The sequence below is a fragment of the Mesoplodon densirostris genome, chromosome 15 (genome assembly GCF_025265405.1).
Source record: "Mesoplodon densirostris isolate mMesDen1 chromosome 15, mMesDen1 primary haplotype, whole genome shotgun sequence".
In the NCBI taxonomy this organism is placed as follows: domain Eukaryota; kingdom Metazoa; phylum Chordata; class Mammalia; order Artiodactyla; family Ziphiidae; genus Mesoplodon; species Mesoplodon densirostris.
The window spans coordinates 7,343,321-7,365,734 of NC_082675.1; the positions used below are offsets into that span (position 1 = coordinate 7,343,321).

Sequence of the window (22,414 nt, forward strand, 5' to 3'; positions counted from 1 at the left end):
TCACCGTCGAACCGCGTTGCTACAGAAACTCTTATCACCACCCCTTTTTCTCCCAGCAAGCTGTGCGACGCGCCGGGTCTTAGCCTCTTTGTGCCATCCGGGTCTCTCGCGGGAGCGATTTCAGTTTGTGGCGAAGCGTTTAGGCGGCCGGTACTGTGGAGAGCGGCAAGTGGAGGTGCCGCCGTAGCGGCCAGGACTCTGGACTATGGCGGTAGGTGCCGAATCTGAGTCTAAAGTCAGGCATCTTTTTCTGCTGCTCTGCAAAGAAGGGATGAACGGCTCCCAGAGCTGTTGTCGGGGCTAGTGTGTGGACAAGATGGCGCCGCGGCCTTCTTCTGCGTCCGCCATCATGGCTGGCTGCTGTAGGGAGGGGGAAAGAAGGCGGTGTCGATGGGGGTGGGGAGCCGCAGGGAGTGTCTTTTCTTCCAGAACTTTCCTCATGTCTTTCCCAGTTTTATGCTCCTTTTGTCCCACAGAACTGACTCCAGTTTTGCTTACTCACTCTGGTTGGTGTTTGATATTGAGTTTCGTTAGGGCTTGGGCGTTTATGTTCGCGGTGGGAAAGGGCTGGGGAAGAGAGAAAAGGGATCAGGGGTCGTCTCTGAAAAGTATGGGGTCAAAAAAGAGGTGCCTGTAAGAGGTAGAACGTGAGAAGAGAGCAAGCGGTCTTGTAATGATTATTTTGCCTACGCTCAGTGAGATGATTTTAGCTGCATAATTTCGGTTAGGATGAACGTCCGTGTAAACCTTAGTTTATTCCTTAGTAAGCATCTAGGGAACGTGTTTCTCGAAGGGAGTAAAAATTCGAGTTAATCAGGAGAAGTCTTTGGAGCTACGAATTCTGACTGATGCTCCGTTTCCGAAGCGGCTCCTGATGTAATCATTTTTTGAAGGTTTCGAGAAACATAATCAAAGCCCTAACATTGGCATTGTTACTTTAAATTTAAGAGTCCTTCATAGGCCCGTTTAATTTTAAATGAAAGCTACAGTTCTTAAATTACGTTTTCTGCGAAATTAAGCGTGCTTTGGATATAAGATGCCCAATCCTGATGGATCGCATTATTGTGTGATTACTTCATTTTACTTACCCGGTTACGAGAAAAATGCAAACATTTTGCATTCTTTTCCATTGACTAAAAAGTTGTGTTTTCTCGTTTTCGAAGATAAATAGGACTATTAAGAATAACGGAAAACTCGTAGATTACTCATCCTGATCATTGGGGTATCTGGAAGTAGAAATCGTCTGCCCCTGCCCCCCGCGCCCCCATACCTAATTGATTTGATTTAGACCCGAGTTTTTGATAACCGATTTAGAACCCCTGTCCAAACAGTTGGGCACATAATCGATTTAAATATTTTTTTGTTTAACTAGTGTTTTGGGCCTCTTAATCTACTTGAAAGAACAGTATTATTTTACTTGGGTTCAAATATTAAAAAAAAATTCACACATTCGTTTCTGCAGCGCCTTGTTCAATAAAAAGACACGATCCCCTCGAGATGTGGCCTAGTATTAAGTCCAATGTGCCGTCTTTGCACTGGAAAAAGATTCTTATACTATGTCTTGAGTGCCATTGGGGTTTTAAAGATGATGTGAATTTTAAGAAACCGTGGTGTTTTTCTAATAGAACAAATGGTAGAGTGAGGGGCATTTTTGCAGTTAGCACTTAAGATTTACACATAGGTCCGTACAAAATTGAAATCTTAGATATTTTCAGGGAAGTTTTAATACTCGATTTTATTTGGATATTTTTGTGGCGCTACTATAATATATTCTCAAGGAAATAAAAGCTTCAGGTGAGCTAAGTGGCCCCCTATTACTCATATCTGTTTAGTGATACAGTGGTTTTGGTCTTTGTCCTGTAGTGTGTTGTACAGATGAAAATGGCTCTTCGGTGTGAGTTATTAGCCCGTTTTACAGAGTGCCTTCCCTTAAGGGCATTTTACTAAGTGTAACTTTACCAACACAGCACATCATAGACTTGTCAGAAATAATCCTTAAGAATAGTGATGAGGGGATTGACATATATACACTAAGATGTATAAAATGGATAACTAATAATAACCTGCTGTATAAAAAAAATAAAATTCAAAAATTAAAAGAATAGTGATGAGGACTTCCCTGGTGGTCCAGTGGTTAAGACTCCACGCTTCCATTGCAGGGGGCACGAGCTACATCCATGGTCGGGGAACTAAGATCCACGTGCCACACGGCGAGGCCCTAAAAGAAAAAAGAATAGTGATGAGAACAAGAATAAAAGAAAATGACCAATGTTAGTTGTGAAAATCAGAATCATCTTTAGTTGTGTGATAAAGTAGTGTCATGTATTAATATTAGACAGCAAAGAGAGTACCATCTTATGTGAGTCAGCTAATGTTGCTGGATCTCATCTGTGAAATGAGAAAGTTGAGCTTGATTCGAAGAGATGAGAGCCTTTCTGCACAAAAATTTTATGATTCCAGAAATCACCCATACATAGAGAAGCATGTGTGCTGGAATGGGCCTCCCCAGTAATTAGGTGTTTCGTCCTATTTGTTACTGGGTTTTTTGGTAGCATTGTTAGAGGAGTAACACATAATACGTCTTTCATCCTAACTAACCTGTAAATCCTTCCCTTTTAATTTATTATTTTATTCCTGAAGTCTAACATCAAGTTAGGTGCTTTTTTTTTTTTTTTTTTTACAAATTTAATCAGTTATACATATACATATGTTCCCATATCCCCTCCCTTTTGCGTCTCCCTCCCACCCTCCCTATCCCACCCCTCCAGGCGGTCACAAAGAACCGAGCTGATCTCCCTGTGCTATGCGGCTGCTTCCCACTAGCTATCTACCTTACGTTTGGTAGTGTATATATGTCCATGCCGCTCTTTCGCTTTGTCACAGCTTACCCTTCCTCCTCCCCATATCCTCAAGTCCATGCTCTAGTAGGTCTGTGTCTTTATTCCTGTCTTACCCCTATGTTCGTCATGACATTTTTTTTTCTTAAATTCCATATATATGTGTCAGCATACAGTATTTGTCTTTCTCTTTCTGACTTACTTCACTCTGTATGACAGACTCTAGGTCCATCCACCTCATTACAAATAGCTCAATTTCATTTCTTTTTATGGCTGAGTAATATTCCATTGTATATATGTGCCACATCTTTTTTGACCATCAGAAAATAGTTGTTAAAATAATGTGACCTCTCACACTTCATTTGTTAAAGTACTCCCCATTTAGTTTACTTGGTGTTTGTTTTCTGGACTAATCTTCCTAAAGGAAGTTGTTCATTATCATGTGATTATTTCTCCTGCTGAAAATGTATAGTATATTCACTATTTACCCAATCCAGATCTTTTTTCTGTAAAGAGCAAGTTAGTAGATATTTTAGGCATTGTGGACCACGTGCAACATACAGTCTCTGTCACATTCCTTGCTTGCTTGTTTTAACGACCCTTTTAAAAATGTAAAAGTCATTCTTAGCTCAAGGGCGATACTTTGCTAACTCATGTGGTAAGTAATCAACTCCCCGGGCGTATTGACTATTTTGGTATTATTTCCTGTCTGGTTAGATGGGTCACCAGTGTCCACCTTCCACATATTACAGAAACTGTTTTCCCTGCCTTTTATCAGAATCTCACTCAGGAGAACATTTAGGTTCTAGTTTCTCCTTGAAGCTTTTTTTCTATGACTTTTTTTTAATAAACTTATTATTGATTGATTGATTGATTGTTGATGCTTCGGGTCTTTGGTGCTGCGCAAGGGCTTTCTCTATTTGTGGAGAGCAGGGGCTACTATTCGTTGCAGTGCGCAGGCTTCTCATTGCGGTGGGTTCTCTTGTTTCGGAGCACTGGCTTTAGGCACGCGGGCTCAGTAGTTGTGACTCACGGGCTGTAGAGCACAGGCTTAGTGGTTGTGGTGCACGGGCTTAGTTGTTCCGTTGAATGTTTGATCTTCCTGGACCAGGGCTCGAACCCGTGTCCCCTGCATTGGCAGGCGGATTCTTTTTTTTTTTTTTCTTTTTTCTTTTTGCGGTATGTGGGCCTCTCACTGTTGTGGCCTCTCCCGTTGCGGAGCACAGGCTCCGGACGCGCAGGCCCAGCGGCCATGGCTCACGGGCCCAGCCGCTCCGCGGCATATGGGATCCTCCCAGACCGGGGCACGAACCCGTATCCCCTGCATCGGCAGGCGGACTCCCAACCACTTGCGCCACCAGGGAGGCCCGGCAGGCGGATTCTTAACCACTGCGCCACCAGGGAAGTCCCTCTATGACTCATTTAAATCAATTTCATGAAGGAACCTACTCTCCTAGGTAAATCAGGTCTTTGGGAAAGAGTGTGTTCTCTTGACTATTTTAATTTTTTTTAAATTTATATTGTGATAACTTATAAAATGCTTTAAAGCAGAAACAACTTAATGTTTCCATAGCCCAGAGCATATGTGAGGAGAGGCAGACCATATTTTGCAGCAGCACTGTGCCAAGGGGCTTTCATTAAAGAGGGTTAATGAAATTAAGATTGGGTTCTCAGATAGGTAAGTTAATTTTCTGTTTGTTTGTTTGTTTTTTTAATCTAGAAACATTCTCTTCGCTTTTTAAGATTTTACAGTCGGTCTTTTTAACCTTTAACAGCTCATTTTTAAATGCCTCTTTATGCTAATTTAAAATACAAGTATTGGTAAAGTCAGCTAAATGAATTCATAGATCTAAAATGGACTCTATTTTCTCTGCTTGAATACTTACTGGAAATACTTGGAGTCCTATTTTCCCCTTCCCCCAATGTTGTGAAAGTTATAAAAATAATGATTAAAAAAAATAAAGATACATCCATTCAGTTACATGTGTCTCTGGTATTGGGTTAGTCAATTTATTTATTGTTATTTCAATTTATTCGTGCCTACTTCGCAAGTACAAAGCATATTTAGCTACTTGGAAATCAGTTCTTCTGATTTCTTGATTTTCTTTATTTTTTAATTTTGTAAAACTCAAGGATAACTATCTTTCCTCCCTTCTCTTTTAAGTAATTGGAAACATTTTAAATGCAGTTAAGAATTTATAACCATTTTTCTCTAAACTTACAGGCTAGTGATACAGAACGAGATGGACTAGCCCCAGAAAAGACATCCCCAGATAGAGATAAGAAAAAAGAGCAGTCCGATATATCTGTTTCTCCCAGAGCCTCAAAACATCATTATTCAAGATCACGATCAAGGTCAAGAGAAAGAAAACGAAAGTCAGGTATGTGTAAGACATAAGTTTACTGATATAATTAATATGTGTTCTTCCCATTGAGAAATGGATAGTGAAAAGTGCATTGGGAATTTTCTGGAGAATTTTTCAATTATGAGGAATACAAGTGTCCTAATACAGGAATTTTATAACTTGTCAAAGACAAAATGTATGCTTAAATTTGTGTCACAATAACTATTATCCCTCAGATGTTCAAATTTTATCCTTTCAACATAGGCAAAACAATATTTTGAAAGATGTAGTCTGGGCAGTGGTATATTCTGAACTTATTTAACATCTTTGATGTAAGTTACAAGAACATTTTTAACCTTGGTTTTCTTTTTAACTTAATGTTAAAATGTTTCTGAAAGCAAGAGTTTTTAGTGTTTTGAAATGCTCCTTATTTGGAGCATTTTTTTAACTAGACTGATGTGGCACAGAAAGCGTGATGTATTGCTAATAAATCAGTACTTAAGTAGTTAAAAGAGAGATAGAATAGAAATGAGTTTAAAAGTTTCAAGACCTGGGCTCTGGTTATTTATCCTTTGCACCCACAGATAGTCCACCTACAAAATGGTTCGAGTGTAATTTTTATGTATATGTTTGAAACTGTACAGTATCATAACTGCTTTTTAATGAGAATTTTTCTAAACTGTAACATCTTTTTGACTACTTATAAGACACCAAATATAATTCAACCTGTTTTCCCTTGCATTTTTTGTTCCTTTTGTTCTTAATTGTTTTCCTCTAATAAGACCATTTTTAAGTTTGCAATGTAATAGGAAGCAAGATGAACTGGACAGAATGTTTTGTAAAATATAAAGAATCTGTGATAGGGGCTTCCCTGGTGGCGCCGTGGTTGAGAGTCCGCCTGCCGGTGCAGGGGACACGGGTTCGTGCCCCGGTCCGGGAAGATCCCACATGCCGCGGAGCGGCTGGGCCCGTGAGCCATGGCCGCTGAGCCCGCGCGTCCGGAGCCTGTGCTCCGCAACAGGAGAGGCCACAACAGTGAGAGGCCCGCGTACCGCAAAAAAAAAAAAAAAAAAAAAGAATCTGTGACCACCTGGAAGACAAAGTCTGTTTGTCATGTGTCATGGAACATAGACTTGTGGAACTTTTTTTGCTTACTTACTTGATTATATTCTGGTTTCCTCAGATTGCTTGATTTATTTCAGATACATGAAGTATTACTGTAGTAGAATAATCCCACCCCTGCCATAAAAAAATAGGCTTTAGAGGATGACTAGTAAATAGATTAGTTAGGCAAGTGGCCAAAAATGTTCTTTGTATGAGTCTTGGAATTTGTGTCTGAGATGTTTCTGTACTGTTATTTATGGTGAATTTTTGTGTGTTCACAGATAATGAAGGAAGAAAACACAGGAGCCGGAGCAGAAGCAAAGAGGTAATTAACACTTTGTAGTGAATAGGCACTTTAGAATACTTGTAAAGTATCTGGTAGAAATGTTTGTGTGAATATATGATATTGTCAAGGTAAGTACCAAAACTTGAAATTTAAAAGGTTTAATTCAGTTATAAAATAAGCATGATTTGGATTCATCATTTTTCAAGAAGATAGTTGTTTATATGAAAAGTTCATTCAAAAACTATTAATGTTATGTTGTGAAAATATTCACAATAAAAATTTCATATGAAGAATATAACTGGTTTTTTAGGCCTGTCACACAGAGCTTCCATTAATCTGAGGTCCCGAGTCTCTTTATGCCTGACAGCTGCTCAGGATTTTTAAATAGCAGTCATCTTTAAGTAGCAATACTCTAGATGGGCTACTTTTTCTTTATGGAAGATAATGAGAGTCCCTTTTCATTTGTAAACTAGTTTGATTCCCTAAGAATAGTATTGAATTTTGAAATAAAAGCGTCAGTGAGGGACTGCTGGAAAGATGGCGGTGACACAAAACTTGAGGATAAAGAAAGACAGCAGCTGTATTGCAGAGGAGTTAACTTGCCCACCTGAGAAGACAAGGAATGAGCCAACCAAGGAAGAGCAGAAGTAGAAGCCAAAAAGGGAGGAGAAGAGTCTCATGGGGGCTGGGCAAGGGACTCCTTAGACAACTGTGGGCAGGGACTTCACCTCTTCCCCTAATGGAAGCTCTGTTAAAGTTTAATTTAGGAGAGTTTTTGTGAAAATGACTATTTTGTTTAGCTCACATGATAACATTTCTATAATAAATCATACTCAGCGTGCTAATGCGCGAAGAGACTGAACTGAAGACGCTGCAGACTCAGATAGCAAAATAATAAGCCTACTTCATGATAAGGTAACTATTAGTCATTCAAACTCCTATTTCCCTTAAGTATATCTTAAATCAGTTAAGGGTTTTAATGGTTTTTTAAAAAAATAATAATAGTAATGTTATGTTTGGAAAGCTGGTTTGAAATAAACTAAAACTTTTGCAAGCTTAATAACCACTTAAAGATTTTCCAGTTTGCCACCGTATGGCAAAATCAAGGAAATAGTCTTTTTTATAAGCTCATATGGAGAACTGGCATTGAAACTAAAATTTAGCTGTGTCTCCAGGTCTCTTATTTTTCTGCAAAATAATAAATTACAGACTATGATCCTTTTCTGATGTATCACCATGCATGTTCTAAAATGTTTGACTAAGTTTTTTGTTTTTAAGAAAAGTTAATCTTGAGTGGAAGGAAATATGCTAAGGTCTGTTCTGGGAAGCATGAGTTAAGTGTCCTGTTGTGGTGGAGAACGGTGGCCTGGGTGTCAGAAGAATATGGGGTCTGGGTTCACCTCTCCTAATACGTAGCTTTGTGACTTTAGATCTTAATTTAGTCATATATAAAGTAAGGGGAATTAGAAGATCTGAGTTTCCTTCCAGCTTTAAAATTGTGATGCTGAAATGTCCAGGATTTTAAGCTTTAGCTACAAGATGGATTTGACAAATCTTAATGTGGGGAAATCAAATGTTTAGCACTTCCTAATTCAGTATGGGAGTGTAGGATGGAGACTTGATCATACAATTAATTTAGCTCAGTCTCTGAATGCATATGTTGTGAAAGCAAAAGCCGTGGTTTTTATAATCATTCAGAATATGGGGGAAGTATGTATTATAATGGTAGGGGGATTAATTGTGTTACACCTAGTTTGATTTCATAAAAATTAAAACAGATATGGTTGCCATTTTCTACCCTAGGTACATGAAGTGTAATAGAACTCCAAGCCTGTTGGGATATTGCAAGATGAAAAGTGATTGCTTCACAGTTTAGGATTGGGAGAAAAATCAAGAGCCGTCTTTAAGAAAGGATGTGGCAGTATAGCTATAAAAAGGACACTTAACTTTGCGTAAAGTAATTCGAAGTTGCTAGAAGATATTAATACTTAGGTTAATTTTACTTAGTTACCTAATTGGAAATGCATTTTTCTGGTGCATTTCTTTGTGTCCTTATCTTCGTTATTGTTAACTTTTAAAACTTAATATTACGTGCTCTGGATTTAGAAGTTGTTGTATATACATGTCTGTTTCTCTAAAAGGTTTGTTGGAAAATTGAAAAAATTTTGATACATGTGTACTTCCCTCTTAGATAAAAGAAACATCAGGGATTCCTCTTTTTCTGAAATAGTGGTTTTTCGATATTATTAACATTGAAAATTATTGTTTTGATTGTGGTATTGAAAGTATTTGGGGGTGGAAACTGCATTTGGGGGGGTTTATAAAGAAAAAGTAAAATTAGTAATATACATCTGCAACATTTGGGTGATGTGAAACTAGATCTTTTTTTAAATTTGCCACACACTCCTAAGGTTACTAATGTTGCATCACAACATTTTTGCTACTGATACCCATACTAACTCTCTTTGTTGCACTATTTTCCTGAAAGAACCAACTTCTTCTTAAAACAGGCAAGAAGACATGAATCCAAAGATAAATCCTCTAAGAAACACAAGTCTGAGGAACATAATGACAAAGAGCATTCTTCTGATAAAGGAAGAGAGCGGCTAAATTCATCTGAAAATGGTGAGGACAGACACAAACGCAAAGAAAGAAAGTCATCAAGAGGCAGAAGTCATTCAAGGTCTAGGTCTCGTGAAAGGTAAGTAGTTTTTCCTAAGTTAATGCCTTCTAAAGAACTCCTAAATTACATAAAGGTTTGCATTAATGGAGCAACACCCAAAACAATCTTAGTTAGAAAATTGGTATTTTTAACTTTGAGTTGTCTGTCACAGTGGAAAAATTTTTGCTGGACTATGTTTATATAATTTGCCAATATCATAATCCTTTTACATTGCTGGTGCAGGATTTGTTTGCTTCTGAACTCTAATCTAGGTTTTATTTAGGTATGGGTTAAAAGATTTTTGAGAAACTGGGTCATGGTTCAAATTTTTGTGGCTCTTTTGTTGTGTTTTAAGAAACCAGTGTCTGCAACATGTATTGCGGATTTCTGTGGGGAATGTGTGTGTGGTATCAGATTTGGTCAAAAATTTTCAGTAGTAGAATAACTTGATTGTTACTCTTAGAAATAGTTTGGTTCGGCAGTAGACTTCAAGCTATTAAACAGAATCTTAAATTGGGGTAGGAAACATTGCTTTTTTGACATTATCAGTTTATTGTGTTCCCTGTAAGTAGCTACAAATTTATGTACTTGAATTTCAGGCGTCATCGTAGTAGGAGCAGAGAGCGGAAGAAGTCAAGATCCAGGAGTAGGGAGCGGAAAAAGTCAAGATCCAGAAGCAGAGAGAGGAAGAAATCACGATCCAGAAGCAGGGAGAGAAAACGTCGGATCCGATCTCGTTCCCGCTCAAGATCAAGACACAGACATAGGAGTAGAAGCAGGAGTAGGACAAGGAGTAGAAGTCGGTAGGTATTCATCCTCTTGAATACAGTCAAATAGGCCCCTCACAGGGTCTGTTAAGTCAGGCTTAGAAAGGTTAAGTAACTTGCTCAAGAAGCCCCATATCATACAGTTCTTAAATGGTAAAGCTGGGACCTGGTCCCAAATGCATCTGAATGCAAAGTCAGTACGTGTGCTTAATCCACCGTACTGGTTATACTCTCTCAGATACTCAAAAAGATGAGTTTATAAATTCACACTTGTCTTGATTGGAAAGAAATTTTAATTTGTTTAGGCAGGAAATACAGTAAAGAGCATTTAATTATAAATATTCAGAGAATATGTTTATTCTCTACTAATATTAGTTATTAACAGTGTGTTATATCTGTATTCACAGATACTGGTAATAAAGTTAATGTGAAAGCTTCTTTATTTATTGTTCATTAAGTCAGATAGTCTATAAAAGAATGAAATATGGGTAAAAGTGTACTTTGGCTTATAATAATTTGGTTTGTCACTTGTTTGATCATTTTTTCAGTTTTTAATCAGTGGTTTTAGTATGTAATAGTTGCCTAAATAGAACTTTACCAGTTAGGAGATTTAGTCAATCTAAAGTAAATGGTAATTTCACCATTAATTACCATTTTTTTTTGTTGTTCTTGTTTTTTTTAAATCACCATTTGGGCAATTCGGGTCATTATTGATGGCATTTCTAGTTTTAACCACTGATACCTTTTATTCTAATCAATGACTTTTTAATTCTAATTTTGTTTTAGTGATTTATATTTTTGAAAACATTTATAAGTTAATTCATTGTACATTAGAATACTAGGACCATTTAACTTGTCAATCCCACTAGTAGGAATTTATCCTATTGACCTGCACAAGTGTAAAATGACTAACGTACAAGTCTAGCCTTTGCAACATTGGGTGTAATAGCAAAAGATTGGAAACAACTTAAATGTCCATCTGAAACAGGGATGGTTAAGTGAGTTTATAGAAACTAGTCTTATACACAAGGAACTTGGGGTGCCTATGGAAGGTGTACAACAGAGGTGGAAAGGAAAGGGTTCAAAATATATTTCCTAGACCAGTTTAATTTTTATTGAACTATGTAACTATAATTTATTTTGATTCAATAAAATAATTATTACTTGGCCATACTGAGACATGTAAAATATGATTTATTAAAGAGATAGAAAGAAGAGAATTGAAAAACCGAGAAGATTTAGTAGAAGTTTAAGCCGAACTCCTAGCCCACCTCCCTTCCGAGGTAGAAACACAGCAATGGATGCACAAGAAGCTTTAGCTAGGAGGTGCGTATATTTTTTATTCGATACATTTTTTTCTTCTTTTCATCTTGAGGTAGATACTCAATTGTATGGACAAAATATGAATGCTTTCAGAGGATAATTCAAATAATTAAATCTAGCCATAACTACTGTGGCAGTTTTGTGATACAGAACTGTGTTAAGTGGTTTGTTAATCCTCATCTTTAATTTGCTTATTTGCACAACTGGAAAGAGTATTTCTTCAACAGTTTCTCTTTTTTCTTCATGATTAACTAATTCATTTTTCTCAAGTCTAGACTCATAAGTGTTTTCAGTTGGACATTGGAACTTTTTTAAAAATCTTAAATGTGATCTAAGAACTCTGTTAATTTTGTATCTAAAACTGCTTTGTCTTTACTTTCTTTGTTCTTCCTTAAGAAAAGTCTCTGAAACAATAAGTAGAATTCTGTCAGTAGTTTTCCTATTTTGAAGGTGGCGAATAATAAGCCAGTTCATTTGATCTTAAAGTTTTTACTGCTGTGATAGCATAGGAAGATCATTGTATTTTTAAATTTTCTAATGTTTCAAAGATGGGTGATTGTGGGACCACACACAGCAGGGCTGTCTAACCGAAATCTGCAAAACCATTGAAAGAACTGCCTCATAGAGACAAGAAGTAAAGTAAAATCCAAGCCCTTGTTTGCAGGTTTTCCCATATTCTAAAAAACTAAAATCTTCTGATTCTGATTTTTTTTTTCTTTATGAAATTGAGTTTGTATTTTGTTTTTCATTACAAAAATACAGTTATCACAATGTAACCTGATGGGCTGCTGCCCTGTGAACCCAGCCTGGCAGAAACTCCAGCTGAACAGCAGCAGCAGCAAAGGTGTGAGCTCACCCCTTCTTCATTCCATTCACCTTAGTGAATGGTATTGATTCCAAACCTGCAGTGCCCATTTGAAATATACAGCCAGTAGCTGTCAATTACTTTCTTACTGAAACTAAAATCGACAGTTAGGAAATAATTTTCCACAGTATCTGAACTAATTTATAAAGAATGGTCCATTAACTTTGATCATGAATTTTTTTAAGCCCTAAAGTTTATTCTTGTTTACCCTTAAGTTTATTGTATTTTAATTTTTGGATTATACTAAAGTTGAATCTGTAACTAGCATCTAAAACTTTAATTTAGTCTACTTAGTGATTTTCAGATGACAATTTTTAAAACTGCTTTGGAAATACTTTTATTTATGAACCTGTGTTTTAACATTAATCCTAATCAGAAACTTCTTTCTGATGAGGACAAATTCAAGGCTGTACTACTTGTCTTTCTTTCATGTGTGCTCAATAGAAGGGAACAAAATTATAGATTGTTATCCTCCTTTTATGTCAATTACAGCAATTGTTAAAGCAAATGTCAGTTTTCTACTACTGTATTTGACCTGTAGTGCCCACTGCTCCCCTCCCCCCAAAATTTTCCCCAATCCTTGCCCCTTTATACCACTTTAAAGGAGGGAGAGGGTGGTGTTTAACTTACGATTGGTAAATCAAGGAATCTTCGGGAGAAAAGGGCTTTCTCTTTCAGGAATTCATTGTGAAGATAACATTACTTACGATTTGCTATACACCAGATAGATACCTACTTGACAGCACATTTTGTTTAGTATGTGTATTCAGTGGTGGATTTAGTGTGAATCAGAATTCGTTTTTGTTTGGGGATGAATTTGTGTTTCACGTTTCCAGTTCCTTTGCTAATAATTTCTTTACCTCCTAAAAGTAATTTTCTAATATTTAGGTTTTTTCCCCCGTTTTATTAGATTATAGAGAATGGCAGGATTTGCTTGCCCTTTCTTAAATTTTATTTTTGGCTTTTTAATTTTTACTGATTTAGAGACTAATAAAGTCTGTTTATATAAAAATCATCTGCATGTTTTGATTGGCCTTAATCCTGTATGAGCCTCCCTTAGAAGCATTTAGGTAATTCTATAAATCATTGCATGTACCCTAAGATTTACTCAGCTTTCAATATGTTTTCTCAATGTCTCAATTTGCAAGATTTAATTTTATCCTTACTCCTGTAACCAGTACTGATGAAGATTGAATAACTTTTATCTCTTAACCATTTTAATGATTCTCTGTGGGAACTGTATATAAAAGCTACTAGAGTTGTTGGCTATTCAGTGAAATTAAAAATGTTTAAAACCAGTAGTGAAATATTATTTAATTGTGACTGATACCATCTTAAGAATGATTGCTTTTTTTCCCACGTGCAGATATCAATTTGGGGAAGGTATTGAATTTATTTAAAATTCTATATAAAGTGTTTTATGCCTACATATGTATACATAAAGAGATAAATGTTGGCTTTATATTGATATTTTTATTTAAATTGTCTTTGACAGGTTGGAAAGGGCAAAGAAATTACAGGAACAGCGAGAAAAGGAAATGGTTGAAAAACAAAAACAACAGGAAATAGCTGCAGGTAATTTTTGTTTTCTTTATTATGGAAGTATGGCATTTTTTTGTAAAACATTTGAAAAGTTCAGGAAAAGTAATAGGAAGAGAATCACGAGTGGTCCCTTCTACCCATCAGTAGGCTGTAGATCAGTATGCTATAAATTATTAATTGAATTGTGAACGTTATTTTTAGTGTTACTTTTGTACCTCATAAAACTTTTTTTGCACTGTATTTCTGATTTGGTCAATGTAGATAATTTTGAAAAGTGAATAGTGACTATTCTTGTTCATGTAGCAGTTTAGCCATCACTACATATGTCTTTTAGTTATGATTTTGGAAATACAGTTTAAAGATGATCTGAACTGGAGTATGTATTATGTCTTAACTATTAAAAATCAAGTTTTTAGACATAACAGACACACTGCCTGTGGGTGATTTAAAGGTGATCAGAGAGAGCCTGTATGAAATGTAATCTGGAAGGTAGAAGTAACAGATCTGGCACTTAACTTTTATAGGACTTGGGCCTAGTATGTTAAGTGTGTATAATACCTGTTTAATAGTTTTAAACGTTTCTTGTGAGTTTCAAATTAGATGTTGTGAGATCATTTTGTGAGCTATAAAGGACCACACAAAGAAAAGTCAATTTGTTAAAAGTTTAGCTACAGGGGCTTCCTGGTGGCGCAGTGGTTGAGAGTCCACGTGCCGATGCAGGGGACATGGGTTCGTGCCCCGGTCTGGGAGGATCCCACATGCTGCAGAGCGGCTGGGCCTGTGAGCCATGGCCGCTGAGCCTGCGCGTTCGGAGCCTGTGCTCTGCAACAGGAGAGGCCACAACAGTGAGAGGCCCGCGTACTGCCAAAAAAAAAATAGTTTAGCTACAATCACTATAGTTCATTTCCATTGAAATCATACACCTTTATCCTATTTGCAGGATTCTCTTTATCCTCAGATTAAGTGAAGTTTAAGTATATATATATAAGGGATCATATACAGAAATGTCTAGAGATGAATACATTAAATAAATGTTTGCTAAAATGTTACTGCTTTATAAGCTTAACACAGTCATTTTCTGTTTGGTGAAAATATTCTGCCTTTTTGCAGATTAGTAGCTCTTATATATAAATAATGTATTACTGTAATTAGGAGGTTGGTTTTGGTTAAAATCCATACTTATTTCCTCTTCAGCAGCTGCAGCTACCGGAGGTTCTGTGCTCAATGTTGCTGCCCTGTTGGCATCAGGAACACAAGTAACTCCTCAGATAGCTATGGCAGCTCAAATGGCAGCCTTGCAGGCTAAAGCTTTGGCAGAGACCGGAATAGCTGTACCTAGCTATTACAACCCAGCAGCTGTGAATCCAATGAAATTTGCTGAACAAGAGAAAAAAAGGAAAATGCTTTGGCAAGGCAAGAAAGAAGGAGTAAGTTCTCTTATTCTTTTTTGTCATTGATTCCTCAGCTTAGAAAAACAAATTTGGATTGGAAAAGATGAGTAGTTTGGGTTTATCTTTCTTCTGAGAGCCTGACTGGAATAATTTAATTTGCTACAGTTATTAATTCTGGGGGAAAAAATGCACAATCTAAGTCAGGCTTTCAAAGAAAACCAATATTGCCCTACATTTATTAAGGGGAAAGAGTTGGTTCCTTAGCTTAGATTTTTTTTCATATATTAAGATAATTATAAATTCCATTGGTGGAATGCCATAAATGCTATTGTTTTTCTACTAAGACTATATTATGGAAAGATCTAGTATCATAATACAAGGTATTTAAATTTTACATATGCTAAGAATTCATTGTTTTTTTAACAGGACAAATCCCAGTCTGCTGAAATATGGGAGAAACTGAATTTCGGAAACAAGGACCAAAATGTCAAATTTAGGAAATTAATGGGTATTAAGGTGAGTTATACACTTTGTAATAAAGCTCATGTTATTTTATATTTTTAGGGTAACATTGGTTCTCACCTTAAACATTATTTCAGTGATGTGTCATGTCTGGGTACTTTCTAGTGCTCTTTCATTTGTGTTCTCTAGATTAACTTCACAGAATTAACCAAAAAATTATCATCACTAGTCAACAATACAAATTGTTAAATTTTTTTTTTTTAAGAAGATGTTGGGGGTAGGAGTTTATTAACTTATTTATTTATTTTTGCTGTGCTTGGTCGTCGTTTCTGTGCGAGGGCTTTCTCTAGTTGTGGCAAGTGGGGGCCACTCACTATCGCGGCCTCTCTTGTTGCAGAGCACAGGCTCCAGACGCGCAGGCTCAGTAGTTGTGGCTCACCGGCCTAGTTGCTCCGTGGCATGTGGGATCCTCCCAGACCAGGGCTCAAACCCGTGTCCCCTGCATTAGCAGGCAGATTCTCAACCACTGCGCTACCAGGGAAGCGCCAAATTGTTAAATTTGATTAAAACATTTGTTGAGGGACTTCACTGAAGGTCCAGTGGTTAATACTCCATACATCCATCGCAGGGGACGTGGGTTCAATCCCTGGTCGGGGAACAAAAATCCCACATGCTGTGTGGCACAGCCAAAACATAAGAAATAAAACAGTTGTTGATTGTTACTGCATGTTTATGCCTTAAGCAAACCTTGTTAAAATCATAAGCTTGTCTTAGTAAATTAAAAAAAAATTGTAAAAAGGAATTAATTTGCTTTTAAAAATGCCCATTTAGACATATATATGGAATTTAAGAAAAAAAATGTCATGAAGAACCTAGGGGTAAGACAGGAATAAAGACACAGACCTACTAGAGAATAGACTTGAGGATATGGGGAGGGGGAAGGGTAAGCTGTGACAAAGCGAGAGAGAGGCATGGACATATATACACTACCAAACATAAGGTAGATAGCTAGTGGAGATCAGCTCGGTGCTTTGACCGCCTGGAGGGGTGGGATAGGGAGGGTGGAAGGGAGGGAGACGCAAGAGGGAAGAGATACGGGAACATATGTATATGTGTAACTGATTCACTTTGTTATAAAGCAGAAACTAACACACCATTGTAAAGCAATTATACTCCAATAAAGATGTAAAATTTTTTTTAAAAATGCCCGTTTAGGGCTTCCGTGGTAGCACAATGGATAAGAATCTGCCTGCCAATGCAGGGGACACGGGTTCGATCCCTGGTCCAGGAAGATCCCACATGCCGCGGAGCAACTAAGCCCGTGCGCCATAACTACTGAAGCCCACGCACCGTGCTCCATAACAAGAGAAGCCTGCGCACCACAAGGAAGAGTAGCTCCCGCTCGCTGCAACTAGAGAAAGCCCGCATGCAGTAATGGCGACCCAGTACAGCCCCAAAAAATTAATTAATTTAATTGCCCATTTAAATGGAATATTACTCAGCCATAAGAAGGAATGAAACAGTTATTTGTAGTGAGGTGGATGGAACTAGAGTCTGTCATACAGAGTGAAGTAAGTCAGAAAAAGAAAAATACCATATGCTAATGCATATATATGAAATCTAGAAAATTGGTACTGATGAACATAGTGGTAGGGCAGGAATAAAGATGCAGACGTTGTGAATGGACTTGAGGACATGGGGTGGGTGGGGGAAGGGGAGGCTGGCACGTAGTGAGAGAGTGGCATTAACATATATACGCTACCAAATGTAAAATGGATGGCTAGTGAGAAGCTGCTGCAAAGCACAGGGAGATGAACTTGGTGCTTTGTGATGACCTAGAGAAGTGGGATAGGGAGTGTGGGAGGGAGGCTCAGGAAGGAGGGGATATGGGGATATACGTATGCGTATATGGCTGATTCACTTTGCTATACAGCAGAAACTAACACAACATCGTAAAGCAGTTATACTCCAGTAAAGATGTATAAAAAGAAAAAATGCCCATTTAAGGTTAACTGTACTTAGTGTGGGGTCGGACTTCCTTAATTTTTTTCAAGGAAGTTTTTTGTTGAGTTTTTTTGTGGGTTTTTTTTTTTTAATAATTAATTAATTTGGCTGTGCCAGGTCTTAGTTGCAGCAAGCGGGATCTTTTAGTTGCGGCATGCGAACTCTTAGTTGCGGCATGTGGGATTTAGTTCCCTGACCAGGGGCTGAACCCAGGTCCCCTGCATTGGGAGCACAGAGTCTTAGCCACTGGACTACCAGGGAAGTCCCAAGGAAGGTTTTAGGTTTTACACAACAGCCTGGTAAGGTCGACAAATGTTCAGATATTGGTTATTACTAAGGGAGTTGGTTTTTCATTGAAGGGATATTTGGTTTAAACTCCACCCCCATTTTCTACTTTACTTTTCCCTAGACGTTTTATTTATTTTTGGCTGTGTTGGGTCTTCAGTGCTGCGCGCGGGCTTTCTCTAGTTGCAGTGAGCAGGGACTACTCTTTGTTGCGGTGTGCAGGCTTCTCATTGCAGTGGCTTCTCTTTGTGGAGCACAGGCTACAGGCATGTGGGTTTCAGTAGTCGTGGCGCACGGGCTCAGTTGCTCCGTGGCATATGGGATCTTCCCGGACCAGGGCTTGAACCCGTGTCCCCTGCATTGGCACGTGGATTCTTAACCACTGCACCACCAGGTCCCTGGCATGTTCTACATGTTCTTTCTTGGGCCCACTGAATGATTTTTGTTATGTCCTGCTCTATCCCAGTACCTAGAATGAACATTGCCTTGAATTCCATAGGTGCTGAATGAATGAATGGAAGCTAAGTGAGGTCAAATATGTATTCAGAAATGTGATCTGCTAGTACTCCTTAGGTGGGAAGCACGTTTTATTCCCAGGTGAATTCATTGTAATAGTATATTTTGTATCTGTTATTTAGAGTGAAGATGAAGCTGGATGTAGCTCCGTTGATGAAGAAAGTTACAAGACATTGAAACAGCAGGAAGAAGTATTCAGAAATCTAGACGCTCAGTATGAAATGGCAAGATCACAGACCCACACACAGAGAGGAATGGGATTGGGTTTCACATCGTCGATGCGAGGAATGGACACAGTTTGAAGAAAATCACACTTTATACTTGGGACTTTTATAGACTCTGGTTCTGATGTCAGGTCCTTGTTCACCAAACAGCTGGTATTCTAGCTTGCATGGGTGTTGCATTGACTTTAATTTATTGAAAAATATGATTTTTTGTAAATATCAGATCAGTGATACTGGTGTTAGTGTTGTAATCAGGTTAAACCCGCTTCCATTAAACTTGACTATAGAAGGACAATATTTTTTAGTTAATGAATTCTACTTTTCAAATATATAAAAGCTGCAGATGGGATAAAATCTCATACATGGATTTTTGGTGTCTACTGTCTTGTGTACTTTTGTACTTAACCTTGTACAGTTATTTTCATCTCTTGAAACATGAAAGAAATGTTATGTAGATGTTCTTTAGAAAATCTGGCCATTTGGTACATAATCCAGCACAAATAGGCTGGGTGGTGATGATAATAAAAATGGTTTTCTCAAAACTCGTGTTAATTTAAGTTACCTGGAATTCTTATTTGAATTTGTCTTATGGTTTCTGTAGCATTTTGCAATTTCTAGTAGAAGACACTGGCTAGAAATTCCTTTTTTTTTTTTTTTTTTTTTTTTTTAAAGAACTATGCTATTAGGCAATACCATGGTGAGCAAAAATGTAAAAGGAAGTTGGGAGGACTGAAAAAACTTAGTAAAATAATACTGTTTTCCTACTATTATAAGGGACAGAACTGGTGTACAGTATTTGTTAAATATTCCATATGTTATTCAGGAAATAGATTAATACATTAAAGGGATGTAAGCACTTTTATTTTAATAAAGTGCCTTATAACAAGTTCTTTGTATGCCCTTTCCTCATTATCCCTTTTGAATTGTCTAACCTGAAGTACTAAAACAGAAAACAACTTTGTCACTAAATTGATTAAATTTAGGGCATAGTTTTGGTGGAAGGAGGGGACTACAGAACTTGTACTTCATTTGCTTTCATTACAACAAATTCATCATTTTTAGCTTTCCCTGGAAAAATCCTTTGAAAAACATCTCCACAATGTAGTAGCACAAGGGAAGACTGCTTAATGTGTTTTGGTAAATGTTTGGTTTTGCCAGAGCACAATTATTTTGGGGAGAGATGGCTCTTCATGCTTCAGTGACAAAGTCAAGTTTCTGGGGAAATAACACCATGGTTTTTCACTTTGGAGTGATCCCAAATTCACATTTTCCTGGTGAGCTGTGCCTTCTGAAATCTTTCATTAAGAGTGTTTGTGGGGGGAAAAATGTTTGGGGGCCTGTAATGCAGTGTGGATATGAAAAGCACACATTAAACTGCTTCCTGTGTTTTTCTATGGTATTTTAGGAGCTGGCCATACATGATGAATGATGTGGTCCATCCTGTACTCATTTAGTAATTTTAAAGAATTTTTATAGCCAATTTTAAACAGGAAACTAATTTTGATTCATTTAGTATGTCCAAAACAATTGAGTTAGGTAATCAGTATTCTTAGTAGAGATTTTACATTCTTACTTGCATGCCTGTTTTTGAAATCCAGGGGGTATTTTATATTTTAACATCCCAATTGGCACTAGTCATATTTAAAGTTATTAATAGCTACACACAGCCAGGGGAAACCATCCTGGACAATGCAGATTTAGAGGGAGGCATATAGGTAACTGCAATTTGTATAATTAAACTTTACGAAGGAATTATTTGGAGTCCTGGGGGTGGGGGCCAGTTAACTGCTGGCTCAATTTGAAATGAGTTTGTAGGGAAGCTTTTATATGCTTAAACTTTGTTTCCCCTTTTTCCTGCCTGTTACTGTGCTTTCCGTGTCAAAGCCTGGTACTCCGTGATGGATGTTTGGGGCTTTACTCTTGTATGCGACGGGAACATAAGTTGCTGTCCAGGAGATTCTTTAAAGGCATGGCAGTAAGACAAGAAGGCCACACTATTTGAGGCAAGGTTTTGATGAGCTTTGTGAGAGCAACTGGCTTGGAGGATAAGAAAATTCAAAGATGATGCTTCCAATTTGGGTGATCATTGTTTGTGATTAAATTAGAAAACTTAAATACTATAGTGGGTTGGTGGAAGGAGATAGAAGCAGAAATTGTGTTATATATCATTCCAAGTTAATTTCATGGCCAAAAGATGATTTAAGTATATACTTAAATATAATTTCTCTGGGGCCCTCTCCTAGTTCTCCCACTGGCTGCGCATCAATTTCTCTAGTTGTCTCATCCTAAATCCCAGCCCTCTAGGGCTCACTCCTAGACTTCCTTCCCACTCTGTTCTTCACTATGCAGTCTCATTCTCTACCATCTTTGTATTTACTTTCCATAAAAATGTGAACCAGCCAAATGCTAACCTTTAGTTCAGTCCTCTTTGGAGCTTAGCCAAATATCTGTGTAATATACACCTCCACTGAGCCCGAAAATTTTACCTTCAAATATACTAGTGCTTCAAAAATTTCTTCCACTAGTCTAGTTACTTACCTAACTAGAGTTATATAAGGATAAAATTGTTTATAAGAATAAAATTGCCTCGAGGTACCACATAGCCAAAATGGAACTCACCCTTTACTCCCAAAACTGGTCAACATCAAATGATTTTTTTTCTCTATCTCAAATGATCACTTACTTAACCAGTTTCTTAAGTCAGAATCCTGGCAAATAATTCACCACCCTTTTCTCTCATTCCCTATGTACAACCCTTCAGTTATCTCTGTTGCTTTAATTTTATCTTTTAAATATTCACTATTAAATATCAGCTCTTCAGCACTGTTGCCACTACCCTAATCCAAGCTAACATTTGTTGATCTTATTACAAAAATCTATCAGTCTACTAGATTTGGAATTTTACATTTGCTCCATCGCCAGTCCTTTTCCTATCATGCCATCAGGACCATCTTACCAAAATGAAAATTTGTGGGTCATAGACCCACCACTTGTTTAAAATGTTGAAATGACTTGCCAATTTGGGGATGGAGACAATGTCCCTAATGTGAGTACTTGCCTAATGTTCCAGCCTCATTTTGCTCCACTCTGCCTTTTCGTTCTACACGCCATTTCTTCAGACTAGGACTCTCTTAATTCCATCCCCCATACTCACCACCAACTTTGCCCTCCTAACACTTCATAATTCAGTTCAAACCTCAGTTCTTCGATTCACTGACTCCCACAGAAATGTCAAATTTGTTACATATCCATTCCTGTTTTTATTTCACATATTTATCTCTTAATATGATGAATACCCATCAACATCCACTTTGACCCAAGAGCGGGAACATGTATGTTTATTTTTTGTTTCTTTCTTTTGCTAGACTGTACCCTCTATGAAAGCAGGAACTTCTCTAGTTTGCTCACTCTTACACCCTCAGTTCCTAGAACAGTGCCTGGCACATTGAACTCGGTAAATAAATGTTACTGAATGAATGAGTGATTGAAGGAGAGAAATCACCAAAAACTGCAACAGACAAATCTAAAATAATCTAAGATCAAGCTAGTTCTTCATGACAAAGTGAAACAAGCCCAGTAAACTGAAGTAGCTTCTCCAAGATCACAAAGGTAGTCTGTGGCAAAACTGGAGTTCCTTATTCACCAGAATCTGTGATAAGCCGTACATCGTGCTCTGATTTTTTGCAGCCTTAAATGCATGAGACAACTCATGTTGTTGTAACACATTCTGATGTAGCTGGGCTTTCTTCACGTTATAAAGGACCAATCCCAGTATGCAATGCAAACAGTGAGTTAAGAGTC

At 37.5% G+C, this 22,414-nt stretch overlaps 1 protein-coding gene across 4 annotated transcripts; it reads left to right on the forward strand.

Moving 5' to 3' along the window:
- The first annotated feature begins 71 nt into the window (after positions 1-71).
- Positions 72-19,155, forward strand: RSRC2 (arginine and serine rich coiled-coil 2). Of its 4 annotated transcripts, none has more exons than XM_060118844.1 (10): positions 72-211; positions 5,062-5,218; positions 6,568-6,611; positions 9,083-9,273; positions 9,834-10,037; positions 11,205-11,327; positions 13,685-13,764; positions 14,929-15,158; positions 15,549-15,638; positions 18,512-19,155. In XM_060118844.1, the coding sequence occupies exons 1-10, from the start codon at positions 206-208 to the stop codon at positions 18,689-18,691; spliced, it is 1,305 nt and encodes a 434-aa protein (XP_059974827.1). In that variant the 5' UTR covers positions 72-205; the 3' UTR covers positions 18,692-19,155. The 4 variants fall into 4 exon arrangements, with proteins under 4 accessions (XP_059974827.1, XP_059974826.1, XP_059974828.1 ...); XM_060118843.1 differs by having other exon boundaries at positions 73-211; positions 14,926-15,158; XM_060118845.1 differs by lacking the exon at positions 72-211 and adding an exon at positions 7,410-7,487 and having other exon boundaries at positions 5,170-5,218; positions 9,061-9,273; positions 14,926-15,158.
- The last annotated feature ends 3,259 nt before the right edge of the window (positions 19,156-22,414 follow it).